At 36.6% G+C, this 14,448-nt stretch overlaps 2 protein-coding genes across 3 annotated transcripts; both read right to left on the reverse strand.

The window, feature by feature from the left end:
* Positions 1 to 9: 9 nt before the first annotated feature.
* LOC145727050 (anoctamin-4-like) lies at positions 10 to 8,473 on the reverse strand. 2 transcript variants are annotated; one of them, XM_081976456.1, is made up of 23 exons: positions 8,163 to 8,473; positions 6,416 to 6,696; positions 5,257 to 5,433; positions 4,582 to 4,716; positions 4,346 to 4,522; positions 4,140 to 4,285; positions 3,983 to 4,082; positions 3,793 to 3,900; positions 3,474 to 3,679; positions 3,142 to 3,308; positions 2,990 to 3,085; positions 2,807 to 2,928; positions 1,963 to 2,127; positions 1,711 to 1,854; positions 1,482 to 1,651; positions 1,290 to 1,429; positions 1,023 to 1,228; positions 865 to 970; positions 731 to 811; positions 570 to 667; positions 457 to 516; positions 261 to 402; positions 10 to 197 (listed from the first exon to the last, which is right to left on the reverse strand). In XM_081976456.1, the coding sequence occupies exons 1-23, from the start codon at positions 8,284 to 8,286 to the stop codon at positions 73 to 75; spliced, it is 3,276 nt and encodes a 1,091-aa protein (XP_081832582.1). In that variant the 5' UTR covers positions 8,287 to 8,473; the 3' UTR covers positions 10 to 72. The 2 variants fall into 2 exon arrangements, with proteins under 2 accessions (XP_081832582.1, XP_081832581.1); XM_081976455.1 differs by having other exon boundaries at positions 4,140 to 4,297.
* Positions 8,474 to 10,613: 2,140 nt separating this feature from the next.
* On the reverse strand, positions 10,614 to 13,798 carry LOC145727054 (uncharacterized). Its single transcript, XM_081976462.1, has 11 exons — positions 13,582 to 13,798; positions 13,329 to 13,533; positions 13,126 to 13,276; positions 12,595 to 13,064; positions 12,398 to 12,542; positions 12,202 to 12,340; positions 12,038 to 12,146; positions 11,758 to 11,978; positions 11,584 to 11,701; positions 11,373 to 11,525; positions 10,614 to 10,771 (listed from the first exon to the last, which is right to left on the reverse strand). Exons 1-11 carry the CDS (start codon positions 13,726 to 13,728, stop codon positions 10,668 to 10,670), a joined length of 1,962 nt encoding a protein of 653 aa, XP_081832588.1. The 5' UTR covers positions 13,729 to 13,798; the 3' UTR covers positions 10,614 to 10,667.
* Positions 13,799 to 14,448: the final 650 nt, after the last annotated feature.

Genomic DNA, 14,448 nt, shown 5'->3' on the forward strand with positions numbered 1-14,448 from the left:
AAGCTCATCCAATCAATAATTATTTATTGATAAATCAGTGGATAAATTTAAAAAAAGGCACTTTATATTACATTATGAACACTCCCACACTGTTGAAGTGGTTATTGAGTTTTTCTTAGTTCGACTGACTACTTCCACGTGGGCATCCAACCCATCCGACAATCTACTGATTCTTCTGGCCCATGAACCTTTAATACCTGTAAATTTACCGAAAAAAATTTGTGTTTTATTCCTTTTTCTGTTTTATACTCAAAACTTACCGATTTTTGAGTCGTTGTTTCTTAAATCGTTCTCCCTGATAGTATTCATGACATCCTCGTAGTCGTATTCGGTCTTGTTGAGGCCATGTTCAAACTTTGCCTCTTTAGCTAGAAGCATTTCTCTTTGGATTTGGGTTTTCAGCTTTAAATTAAAAACTGTTAACGAACGTTACGAATAGAGGCAAAAGCAATTTACCTCAGTGGGTACATCAGGAATAACGTATTGCATTATTCCCACTAGAGCAAACACCACGTGCTGTCAAAATTAAATGATTTAAATTATAATATTTAATTTAGCAGGTAGTTTACCTCAAAAATTACAACAAAAGCTAAACGAGCAGCAAACACGTGCCAATACTGAGGACTTAAACCGTATGGATTGGTTTCATTTGGAGCATTTCTGTATCCTGTTACGTAAACAAAAAATTATTGATTGAGAATTAAGAGTTTAGAAGGACTAAAAAGATTACCTCGATACTGGCAAATATCAGGTGGTACAATGTCACGATCTTCTGGTCCCATATTTTCATGGTAGTGTGACGTATTAAAAACTGCAACCAATTCCTTCCTGTACACTTTTTTTAACACACAAAAAAAAACATACCGGACAAAGATGAATCAATGTATCCCTCCAAGGTCTCGGTCTGCGAGTACTTATACTTATAGACCATCCTGGGTATAAAATCACTAGTGTAGGCAATTACGAAAGCCTGAAAAACCATAATTTTCTTCCGCACTTGTTCGGTAAAGTGACAGGTTTACGTTTGAAACTACAGCAGCATAGGTGATGGCCCGGAGGATTCCATACCAAGCCCCGATGTCCTCCACTCGCTCAGCCAATGGGCGTCTGGCCTGCGTCACCATTTTGTAAGCGTCCAATCGGATTTCGGCTATATTGTTGATAAGGGCGCACAAGGGAGCCAATGGAAAAGCAGCGACGAATAGGGTGATAAAACCGTATTGCAATACTAAAATGATGATAAGTTGTAAATTACAACACTGTGAGAAGTTTGTGATCACAATACTTACTCATTTCTAAGTATTCATCAAATAAAGCCAATCTGCCAGGATCTTGCAAATGATAATCTTCCTCCCATCTGGTGTGTTTCCTGGTCAAATCCTTAGTGTTGGACCGATGTGTCCGGTATCTCCACCAATTATAGAATTTCCTAAACTCATTCAATTAATAAATTTACAAAATATACTGAAATGAAGCATTACGGATTGAAAATCTCCACGAAATTGTTCAACATTTGTTTTCCTATCATGATGATGGCCAGTTGAATGCAAAGTTCGCTGAGACATCCGGCTGGATCGCAAATGTCGCCCTTAACTCGAAAAAATTCGGATTTTCTCGTTATAGTGTCGCCGGGGTAGTCGAAAAATCTACCCTGTGTGGTAAAATTTGTTGAAAAACCATTTTACTGAGTGGTCACATGTTTTTACCAACCTTGAAAAAAGCAATATAAATTAAGGAGGAGTAAAAGTTAATGAATTCGAAAAGAAATATTTTAAACGTGTACGAGTCTTCGTATTCTGTGGTTGTTCTAGGACTTTCCAGGTTGGTTAGGTAAATTGCCAGTTTATGGTAACCCTGAAAATCATCGTATGAGTTAATGCAGTAGTGTATAAAGGCAAAACTTGAGCTAATTTCTCTACTACACTTTGTACTAGAACACCCTGATTAATATGGGGAACTTACCCTGGTTAGTGACATGATGAAAACGAGATTAATAAGAGCGGCACTAACGGAAGTGACGATTTTGGCGTGGTTTTTTAAAAACAAATTTTGACTGCCGTAGATGATGGTGACCAACGATAACCGGTAAATTATTGTTCCTAGCACAACGCCCAGCACTACAAATATCTGTAATAGAGTTGGATAATTTAGAACACATGTTAGAAAAGGAGAGAAAAATTTCATTTAAGGCCCTGCATTCACCGAACTGTTCTCAAACTGGCCAGTGTAAGTGGATGTCTTAATAACCGTTTATAAAATTGAACAACACTAAAAAATCTATTGCAAATCAATGCTCTAGACAAAGATATAAAAAACTTTTTTTGCAACAGTCGAATTGAATATAATCCCATTTGACATTGTTGTCTCTGTCGTTTATGATTGGTCTGCTACTGCTTTTTTTGGACCAATCACAAACTACTTTCAGTGCTGTGATAACTTTCCAGTCATCTCAATAAATAAAATTATACAGGTGTGGTAAATCCAAAAGCGACCATAGGAAAACCGTGTAACGGACAGAGAAACGTAGGTAATTGCATGCGCGGGAGAAAGACAGAAAACGAAAAAAATATCAAGTAGGCCATATTTTTAGCGCGCTGTTGCCAAACGCCGTAAGTATTCAATACCCTCGACAAACTTACTTACGGCGTTTGGCAACAGCGCGCTAAAAATATGGCCTACTTGATATTTTTTTCGTTTTCTGTCTTTCTCCCGCGCATGCAATTACCTACGTTTCTCGCTTTTGGATTTACCACACCTGTATATTATAAAACGTGTGTCATACTCTAACAAATTATGTATTGCTTACCATAAAAAAGACAGCACTACCAGTTATAACCATTCGCCAAGCCTTTTGAGAAGTAGGTAGATACGGTTCTTTTTCTCTAGTTACCGGGTTGGTTCTAAACGTTTTCACGCTGGTTTCAAATTCTGACGAGGGTCAGTCAATCAGTACCACCCACGAATAATCGAAAATTGTTGTTGTTTTTACCTGGTCTCGGTTCTTCGTCCTGTTCCGTTCCTTGTAAATCCCACTCCCACTGTATAACGCTCTGTTTCCGTCTCCACAGCTCCAAAAATACGGTGGCTGTAACAAAAATAAGCTTAATTTTCATATAGTGAGTGACCCAACGTCATACCTACCCCACAAACTCATAAAAATGGCGAAAAACACGGTCGCCGGATTGTCGAACAGATAGGTAAGCTTAGCAAATTTGCAGCTGTCTATGAGCTTAGTGTATGTACAGGCTTTATCGCACAAGGGACATAAAGTGATGTTTCCGGGGCCGGTAGCGTTGCAAATTTCGTGTCTAAAGTCAAAATCACATCGTCAACCTTAATTCGACTAGTACAAAGGACAAATCAACTTACTTAACGGCTGCAAAATGGGTGCACGACATAGAGAAAAAGACAAACCAGGTGCAGATAAAACACGCAAACAAGAGAGACGGACACAGATTTGTAAACCGGCTTACGTTGCTGTATTGTCTTCGCCTTCCATGGTCAAAACTCCGTACATGAAGCATAAAGTACCCACGATTGCTGGTGATATGAGCATTTTGGTGTAGAATCCCAACCAGCAAAAGTATAGTCCAATTTTGTCTCCAAAATATTTCCTGACCAGGTTTAATGGCTGACGTTTGAACATTTTACCAAAGTTTGCCCATTGTAGGTACAATAACTAGAATTTTAAAGAGAAGATTTTCTTCTATTTTATTCTTAACTGTGATTGGTCAAAAAAAGCACAAAGTACCCACTGTGCTAAAATTTGAACATGTAGGCTTATAGCATTACCCTTCTTTGAAGTAAAGTTCCGTCACTTTCTGATCGTTCCCATCTGCCTTCGTGTAGTGGAAAACCTGATATGAATGTGCCATTATTTATCAGTCTTCTGATTCCAACCTGAAATTGCTTTGTTTCGTATCACAATCACACAGACTAGATTGAAGCGTTAAAACCACTTTTACAAAAATAAAAACCAAACCTTATCAGTGTCATCAAATTTGGCTCGTAATAATATTTGCATAACAATTAAGCTTCTCTGTGCACTCGAATAATTAGTGGCGCGATCTTTAACAACAAATCTGCAATTTTTTTAGTTGTTATATAGTTATTTATTAATAAAAGTGGTTAAACTAAACTGTTCCTCCCTATCTCGACCCTCTGTAGCGTCGTAAAACGACGGTTCTTTCGGTATTAATTCGTGGTCGTACTCCAAAAATTCCCGACAGATTTTCTGGTACTTTTGCCACCACGTCAGTCCTTTGTTTTGGTCTTTTTTGTCGTCCTGTAATTTTTCCTAATGTCAAAAAAAACTAGATTTGAAGCAGTAAATCATAACTCTCACCCAGGCTTTAACGGAAATAGTAATAAAACGTTTCACAGGTAGTTTTAAGCCCATCAAAGTGGCGTAACGGATTTTAGTTTTCCATGGTAAATGGATTTTCAGAAACCAAGTTTTACCGTCGAAAGACAGATCCTTGTGTTCCAATTCCAACTCTAAACCTTCTTTCACCAAGTTTTCCTGTGTATTTTTATCATTAATGTTGGTTTGTAAAATATAAGAAAATGGAAAATTCGAACCTGGAAAACTTTCCGGTTGTCACGACGTTTCGCTTCAGCTTCCGTCATCACGCCCAATTCCTCTTCTTCGTACACCAAGACCATATCGATTTTTCTTCGACCGTCTCGAAAATACAAACTGTCCGGATTTAAATTCTGAAAATCAACAAACTTTTTACACTCCTTCCACCTTTGAGTCAACTGTCACATTTTCAGATGTCATTATTGATCACGTGTAACAGTTTATTTATTTTCTATTGGCAAGTCTATAATGATTTGCATTTTGTTTTATCAGGTGTCATTAGGTCTGTTCGCAGAGACAATCCCTGACTGGTTTCCAACTCAGAAACAGTAAATGTCAAGTTTCATTGGTTGAATGCTCACGTGACTATGACGTTTTCTGACTTGTGACCAATGGACGTATCTATTTCTCTGATTACTAATTGGAGATTCTCTCTGCGAACAGACCTATTAAAATTGTATGATCCATTTAGAAAGTTAAAGATATTGATCGATTTACTTGACCCAAATGATAATTTAGACAAAAATGATCATTTAGCCATCGATTTGATAAAACAATTATTATTTCCTCCGATTTTCCGCAAAACATTTTCGTTATTCTTGGTCGATTCGTAAATATTAAATGTGATGATCCTTTCTCCTAATCAATACAATCCTACTACATATTGAACGTACCTGAGATTTTTCGGCAAGAGGTGTTGGAGGTTGGGTCTCCGTTGTAGGACTGACGTCATCCGGCTCAAAGTTTTGCACCAGTGAGGGCAAAGGAGTTCCAGGCAGAGTTACATGTTCCTCGTCCTCCAAACGAGCTCCAAAAGCATTCTTTATTGAGAAGATATTGAAGAAGATTGGCTGTGAATTAGTCGTGTACATAGCTTTCAGAATTTAAATTTGTTGACAGTTTACTGTAAGCTATAAAAAGGAAGTCTTGTTTGACCTATTTAGCATTACGCAATACTCGTAAATAATCATTGTTTTAAGTGTCTCTAAATGATTCCCGTCAAAGACTAATAATTAAAATAATTTAACTTCGTAGTTCTTTTGCCACACATTTGACGTCAGCAACCGTAAAAAGTTCTCACATAAATCAATCAGTTTATTACTATTCTATGTTGTACAGATAAAGGGGCGTATTTTTAGACCCTTCCGACGTAAATAAACTAACTTTTCCGACTATATTTGTCTATCGGAGACCCTGTAAAGGTCGTGTAAGGATATTATTGAAGGTAAATAGAGTTCAATCATGTTTAACGTAAATTGGTTAATAAAATATAATATCGTTTTTCTTTCGATATTTGCCGTTTTGAAATTGTGCGTGAGAAACTGGCTGAAATAGGCAACCAGTCATTATCACTACATTGAAGATGTGACAGCAACGCTTGATTTGACAAACGACAGTGACGTTTCAACATAATGACATTTATTTAGTTGTCCTTCAAGTCGTTCTTAATGGAACATGGGTTTATATTCTATTAATAATTATTTCTTATTGTATCCTTTTGCTGTTATTTATTGTTTGGTTTTACAGTGTACTTGCAATTTGCATATTTGATTAGTTTAAAAATGGTATCCAGTATGAGCAGTTTGGAGCTTTAAACGAGGAATACTTGATTGTAAGTAGAATTATTAATTTATTTATTAAAGTAAAGATTTTGATTAGTCATTACATTGTGAGAGGTGAACGTAACAATTCGTAGCCCCATTTGAGTTGAAGCTGGTTGGGCATAAAAAAATTTTGTCTAAAAAGGTCATGTGACCAACTTGATTGACATTTGCTTTGTTCACTGTACGGAGCATCAAAACAAACTCAATGCCACTATGGCAGTCTAGTTACCTTTTCCGAAACGTCTTGTTGCAAAGATCCTCTTCGATATTCAGAGTAAATGGGGCTTTCCTCAATATTGTCCAACAGGTCCCTGTCCTTGCTGGGACTCCTGTTCCTTCTGGGAATGTTTACCAACGATTTGGACCTGATTTTCGTGGTGTTTTCGACGTAATTGACCGAAGCCGAATCGCTTTGCGGATGCGGGGTGTGTTTTCGTTCGAAGTGCCGATGATGCTCTAGGGGTAGATTGATGCTTTTTACGCTTTCGTTGCTCGGACGTCTCGACGATGCTGTGAATTTTTACCTTCACTTAGAAACAGATTATTAACATTTTTTGTGTTTGACAAAAATGTAAGTGTTTTAAGGGAGGTTTCAAAGATTTCGAGAAAAACGCAGCCATCTTTGTTGATCGCCATATCGTTTTTGACATTGACGTTAACCATGGATCCTTACGTATTTTGGCGTCAGTGTTTACAGTGTCTATCTCGTTCTATCTCATTCTGACAAAACGAGATGGCCTATGTTACTACAGCTTAAAACTCAGGGTAATACTTTTGCCAAAATACGCCTTTTATTAACAACTATAACCCGGTTCTAAGGGGTGTTCAATAATTGTTATGGTTGTAGTTGGCTGTGGTTCTCTCGTTCTAGCATGTACAGGTGTGGTAAATCTAAAACCGACCATAGGAAAACCGTGTAACTGACAGAGAAACGTAGATAATTGCATGCGCGGGACAAAGACAGAAAACGAAAAAAATATCAAGTAGGCCATATTTTCAGCGCGCTGTTGCCAAAATCCAGCACCGTCGACAAAATTAATTTTGTTCTTGGATTTTTATTTTGGATATTTGAAATAGCTTTTAATCAAATGTCAAATTTTGTGTCTTCATGGCCTCCTATTTAAGATGGAGATCTAGATTTATAATGTTTTCCATGGAATAATCCAAGAACAAAATTAATTTTGTCGACGGTGCTGGATTTTGGCAACAGCGCGCTGAAAATATGGCCTACTTGATATTTTGTTCGTTTTCTGTCTTTGTCCCGCGCATGCAATTATCTACGTTTCTCTGTCAGTTACACGGTTTTCCTATGGTCGGTTTTGGATTTACCACACCTGTATATGGTTCGTTCTAGCATGTGTATGGTTGGCACGTATATGGTTTGAAATCAAGCCGGCGGATTGACAGCTGTCATATAATAATTGTTTGCAACGTTATCTAAGACTATAACCCGACCATAACAATTATTGAACACCCGTTATAATGGCGGCTTAATTTTCAAACTCGGTTTGTTAGAAACATCGCTTTGACAGCAATGCTTTTTGTATTAAAAGATTAAAGTCAAACTGATTATACAATCGGAAAAACTAGTTTATCTGCTTTATCACATATCAATGAAATAATTCTGCAAAAGCACACTAAATTTTCACTAAACGCTATAAATGCAAAGACACATAACTGTCAAAATCTACTCCAATGAAGCTATAAAATATAACTTTTACTTCTAGTTTAGTTAACCTCCTTTATCAGATTGCTTTGCGATTGATAGCACAATTAGTAATCAAATAAGTATATTCAGCTCTAAATAAGTCAAAACATCATTAGAATGTACCGCACGTACATATTAACTTCCGGATATGTTGAAAGGCTTGAAAGCACTTTTTGCTATTTTTTTAAAGCTTTTTTACGCTTACTAGACATTTTTTTTAACTTTTTTTCAAACTTACCTAGATCTGAAAGTTTATGAATTTACTTACCACCGGACACTGGGAGAGTTTCATTCTCTATAAACATTTGACTCGCGTTTTTCGGATCTTTACCGTTCACATAATTATAATCCATTTTCGCTTGCTGAACACTAACAATTTTCAACAAAGTCATGTAGACTTATTAACGTATCAATAACAAAATGTGACAACGGTTGCGTTTTAAATACTGCGGGGTGAAGATGAATATCATCTTTTCGACATGTTTTATTTTCTGTAGGTATTTAGAAAGTCACGTATGTACTAAAATCGATTAACAACCCTGGTCGAGGCTCAAAGAGTTACTGGCGCTTCTGCTCTAGATGATAGAGCGACAACCCCATTATGACGTACTTAAAAGGTATTGGATGGCCTCAAACCATAGAGGTATAACGCGCTAGTGGAAAACTATTCGGTCGTGAATACAGTCATTGGAAAATTTCGATTGGGAGTTGAATACGTACATGGTTGGCAACGTCTATTCTATAAAAGATAAATGTATAATTGATAAACTGCCATAGAAACGGCGTCATATCAAACAAACGGAAATCAATTTTAACCTATTTATTACTTTTCGTTGAACGATGTTTCACGTATGAGGGGTGCGATAACGTTTTACTCTAGGGCACGTTTTTTAACACCTTTTTATGATTTTATCAAAAAATTTTAGATTTTCAACAAATATCTAGTATATCAGCTGGCCTGATATAGCAAATTTAAAAGATTAAGCTTTTAGGGGTTGTACGATAATTAAGGCCTAAATCCAAGAGGAACGTGGACCTCCCACGTATCTTGTCAAGCTAAATATTTGATGTCAAACTAACCGAGAAAACGTGCACGTTTTCCCACATACTATTTTAAATAGTCCTGAATTATCGGTCTCATATCGGTTCACGATTGCTTTTTGATGTTATATCCACCGGAATATAACACGACAGGTTTAGCTTAGTTAGTATTTTTTTTGAATAGTTTCGGTAAATTCAACGTAAACGAACAAAGAAAGCAATTTAAAGGGCAAATGAAACACAAAAATAACCACACTCACGTGACGTCACGTTTCTTATTAAATAGCAAACAATGAACGTAAATCGCTTACGCATGTAACAGCTAAGTGACGTCAAAGAAAAAGTATTAAATTTAAGTTTAGAGAAATTCAAAAGAAGAAAAACTCACTGAGTTTACATGTGCAGTATTTCCGTGAATAACAGCCATTGTTGGTGGTTTGTGATTGGCCAAAAAAGCAGTAAGCTGAAAGCTGCTTTTAGAGAGAGTTTTATGCAAATGCAAATTTTTTACTTAAAAAACATTTAAATAAAAAGTCCTTTGTAACCTTATAGAAAGAATAAATTAATAAAAAGAAAAAGTACTAAAAGTCTAAGAATTGACCAAAAGAAGTTTAACTAGCTTTTTGTTTATCATCAGTGTCAGGTGTCAGAAGTGTCAAAATCTTCTAACTATTACCATTATATCCTCTACCATTTTTATATTTCTTGTTATTATTTTTCTTATATTTGCAAAGTTTCTGAGTTTTTCTTCTTTTAACAAATGCTTTCTTGTTTGAGTTTTCTTTTTCTATTTTAAGAAAGTCAGTGATTGATCATCAATTTTTGTGGTTAAATTTCTCAAATTTTATCTAACCACACTATTTTCTCTTATAACTCAAGTATTGCTTGTGAAAAAATGAGGAAACAACGTGCTTTACTAAAACACGGTTAATGGATCAGAGTGGATAATTACAAGGATCTTAGGTAGGTATATTTTATTCCAGTAATTGGCCACTCTGTGTTTCTACACAAAAAATAAGAAAAAATAATTTAAAAACACTAAACTGACTAAACGTCAGAGAGCAAACGAGACGCAGATGTAAGACGTTATTGCGCAAAAAACGGTTGTCAACTTATCCCCTCTATTAGTAAAGAGACAAACTATCACATTTGGTTTGGGTTTGGGTTATTGATTCTAAACTGTTTTGAAATGAGTTTGGACCATTTGCACTATAATTTGTATACAGGTGTGGTAAATCCAAAACCGACCACAGGAAAACCGCGTAACGGACAGAGAAACGTACATTATTGCATGCGCGGGACTAAGACAGAAAACGAAAAAAATATCAAGTAGGCCATATTTTCAGCGCGCTGTAGCCAAACGCCAAGTTATTTTGTCGACGGTATTTGAGTGATACTTGGCGTTTGGCAACAGCGCGCTGAAAATATGGCCTACCTGGTTTTTTTTTTCGTTTTCTGTCTTAGTCCCGCGCATGCAATAATGTACGTTTCTCTGTCCGTTACGCGGTTTTCCTATGGTCGGTTTTGGATTTACCACACCTGTATAGTCCTGTAAAATAATTCATAGCAATACTTATCCCATTGACTGTTATAAAACTCGTTTTCCTGATCGGTTTATAGTATAATGGTTGGAAGAAGACAAACATAAGTATCATTAGGAACAAATGAAATATTATAATACATGGTATATTAAACGTGAATAAATAAATAAATAAATACAAAGCATAATAGTTTAAGTATCAGCACAACGGTTCTGGTTGTAAGTTAATTTGAAACCAAGACCTGTCACGTTTCCATTAGTTCTGACTGTCACTATTATAGGACCTGCACTGGTATCTGCAACAATCATTTAACTTTTTTATAATGGCTTATAAAGCCTGAATTATTAAAGAAAATTTAAATTTGGCATTAAATTTAGTATTAACTTTAAGAATAGGACTAGTGGTTTTAAATGAAGACGTTCATAAATGAAATTTAACTTTAACCTTAAATTTAGCTGTATCTCCTGACCGTGGATTTACTTAAAATTCTAAATTCTCTTAAAGTTAAATCATCTTGCTACTGCGCAAGCGTCCCCAACGACACAATCAGCTGATTTGTGTTTTGAATTTGAATATTTGGTTAAGGTTTTTCCTGGCAGCTAAAGGTTACGGTTAAACGGTTAAACTGAAGCCTAGTAATATTTGGTTTTTCCAATTTCAATTTTTGTGTTTGTGTATTCCAAAATCACAACACTGGGTATGTGGGAATCCCGGATGTCACTTAATATTTTTGACAGTTGACCTATGTCAAACGAGCGCAAATGACAACTTTGGCGTTTAGCAGTCAGTGATTTAAGACTTAAAATATTTCTTTTATGAACGCCATATTTTTTTAGAGTTACAGCTAAATTTAAATTTTGTTTTATAAACCAGGCTTAACTCTAAGCATTACGTACCAACTACTGGGGCATTCATAGAAAAATTAGGGACGGTGGAACCGTCATTAAATCGATCACCGCACAATCGGGTACCGTCAATTATCACGTAATCGTCTGGACAGTTCAATACGTCCACTCCGGCTTGACCAGCTGGTACCGTTAATTGCCCATCTACAACACTCAAAATTTTAATAAATCACATACAAAACTCTGGACTGTGGGTACTAACTGGGTAAACTGTTGACCAACTGAAAAGGGTACACTTGACCTGCGGTACCACTATTAGTAAACGTCACCGAACAGTATCCAGGCTCGCGTCTAATACAGATCGCGTAGTTTAAATTATTCTGCAGAATGTTAGAAATTTGATTTTTGATCGCGTGACTCATATGGGTGTACATACAAAATATCCGGGAACGCTCCTATTAAACATGACGGCCTGGTCGTAATTAAAGCTCTGGATCACACCACTGACTCCAGTGTAGTACTGTAGGCAGTTACTTTGGGATGTTAAGCAGGAATCGGTGTACTGGCAAATTCTTATTTTGAAGCGTTTTCGAGTACCAGTGGTCGATAATACCATGATTTGTAGTGGTCCGGTTAGTTCAGAAACATCAATATAAACTAAGAAAGAAAGCAGTACTAAAAATGAGAATAAGTTGCAATTTATTGACAACATTTACCATGTTGTCCAGTATTGTATCCGCACAAAACTGGAATTTGATCATTGGTGTTTTGTCCGGATATCACTAGCATCTCGCTAACGCAACTCCCATTAGTAGGACCGGTCAACTGTGGAAGTTCTGCAGTGTTAAATTAATTTCCAAAAAAAAAAATAAAAACTCACATCCAAGTCGATGAAATCAATTCGAAACCTCTGAACATCAGAATTGGTCTTGTAAACGGAGTACACACATGATGTGGTGTCTGACGTGGTACTTTGTCTGGATAAGGCCAAATCTCCTCTGTAATGCCACCACGTTTTCCTGAAAATTGCGTTTTTAACAAACACAATAGTTCTTTTGATACCACAACTAATTTACCTGGGATCTGGTGTAGCTCCTGTAGTTGGTATTGTTGTGGTAGTAGGAGGAACGACTCCACCGTTACTCGGGTAGTAATCAGGGTAATTAGGACTTTTAAAATAACTACAGTTCCTACTGGAAGAATCTCCGCATGAACCTCGAACTAACATGACATTTACAATACTCTTGAAGGTTGAGAACCAGGAAGTACTCACATACGCAGCAAACCCCATATCCGCTTGCGCAATCACCAAGTGCCAGCCCTTTGGCTTGGGTGCACTCAGAATTGGTCAGGCAAACGCCTTGCCAAGTCCCAGACCAATTAGTTGAGTTGCATTCGGTGTTGTTAAACTTGACCACCGTAAAAATGCTCAAAAACTGTTTGATTTTCGTGATTGTTTTGTTCTTTAACTCCCATAAAGCGTCACCGAGTAAGAACTTGCTCTCTTGCTCGTCATACTTCCAGTGCTTGTTGTTCAAAAAGGTGGTCTTTTTTTTCGCTCCATACCTGTTTATTATGAATGAAGTGAGGTAGTTTTTCAACATTTCTTCAACACGTTTGTTGCTGCCTGTACGAGGTGTGGTTCTGGTGGATTGCTTTTTGGTGGTGGTTAAAACCACCTCTTGGTAGCGGGTTGTGTCCAATTCTAGTGGTTTTAGGGTAGAGGAAGTTGAAGACGTTCTCCTTAATTAAAACGTCTTGATTAAAAAAGTCTGTTAATAGTTAATAACTGATTTTCTATTACTCTTTTCTAGGCAAGTCAATTTTTTCTACGTAGGCCACATAGGAAGGAATTTTCACTACTCCGGGAGAGTTGTGCGTTACAAAATTCGGTTTGTTTAAATTTCCTACTTTATTGATGGGTTCGTGATGGTTGTAAACGTAGTCATTTAGGTCTGTAATACCAAAAACACTTAGCTGTAGCAACAAACAAAATCAACAACTCACTAGAGTGGAAAGTTGTAGTTGAGGCAGCCGTATCGAATTCATTTACATCACTGGTTGCAAACAGGTGTTCAATATTTGGGAAGGTTAACTCGTCGTTTCTTGCATTGATTCCGTCTGCGGTTTTTCTGCTGGTTAGAAACTTGGACGTTCTGAAATTTGGTTGGTTGGGTTGAGGAAACTCATCACCTGGGCCTTCTTCGACTTTCTAAAAATTTGTTTTGAGACTAACACTGCAACTATTTTGAATAATTACCGTTTCAGTAAAATCCTCGTCGCTCCAGCTTCTCGAATTCCTATAGTCGCGGTCAAAAAAATCAAAATACAAACTATCCCCATTGTGAGCAAAAACAAGTTTGGAAAAAATTAAGGCCGAAACAGCTAACACTACGGAATAGAACATTTTCGTAGATAAGGATCGTCTAAAATGAAAAACAAAGAGATAATGGGTTTAATAAATTTGATATCGCATTTTTCTGTAAACTGGGTGTAACGTTGACAATCATTGCGTGAAATTGCTCGGAAAGTGTGAGAGTAAGTGCAGAAGCTCCTTTTGAATACTATACACACTTGTTACTTTACTATAAATTAATATTATGGAACCCTGGTTTGTCTCAATAATTCCAACATACATTTAAAACACTTATTAGTAATGAATGAAATAAAGTTCAAACATTTTAACTAGAAAAACCATTCTTAACGCGAAAACTCTTTGGTTTACCAGAGCGTAAATCTTCAGCTAGTTTGTTCCGAAACTAAAAATGCGGAACCAATTTTAATGCTAAGGTCACCCGCAAAGTGTGTGAGAACACACAATACATCATTTATCAAATAAACAGACAAAATAATGCATTTCTTCGTTTGCGCTTTCTAGTAATTACTTTTTGATATCAAACCCCAAAAGATACAATCTCTTATTGTCCGCAAACACAGTTATTAAATTTAATAGAGGGAAACGAAAATAGAAAATCATGGTCCTGACATTTGTAGAGGTTCCTGCTACTTCATGCATTTTTAAGGAGCTCTATTACGGAAGGTTAGGCGACTTATCGGATCCTGTATTCGCGTGTGTAATTAAAGCGTTTTATATAGGGCAATGTGTGGGTGCTGACTTTATCGACCC

The sequence above is a fragment of the Ips typographus genome, linkage group LG3 (genome assembly GCF_016097725.1).
Source record: "Ips typographus isolate SLU linkage group LG3, UJ_Ityp_2.0, whole genome shotgun sequence".
Lineage (NCBI taxonomy): Eukaryota > Metazoa > Arthropoda > Insecta > Coleoptera > Curculionidae > Ips > Ips typographus.

Coding starts and splice junctions, on each gene's coding strand:
- LOC145727054 (XM_081976462.1), bottom strand. CDS start 13,728: ATGTTCTATTCCGTAGTGTTAGCTGTTTCGGCCTTAATTTTTTCCAAA. Junction 13,277..13,328: donor AACTACAACTTTCCACTCTA/GTGAGTTGTTGA, acceptor TTGGTATTACAG/ACCTAAATGACTACGTTTAC. Junction 12,147..12,201: donor TTGATTTCATCGACTTGGAT/GTGAGTTTTTAT, acceptor GAACTTCCACAG/TTGACCGGTCCTACTAATGG.
- LOC145727050 (XM_081976455.1), bottom strand. CDS start 8,286: ATGACTTTGTTGAAAATTGTTAGTGTTCAGCAAGCGAAAATGGATTAT. Junction 3,901..3,982: donor AATTTGATGACACTGATAAG/GTTTGGTTTTTA, acceptor AAGCAATTTCAG/GTTGGAATCAGAAGACTGAT. Junction 3,309..3,473: donor GGCGAAGACAATACAGCAAC/GTAAGCCGGTTT, acceptor TTTTGACTTTAG/ACACGAAATTTGCAACGCTA.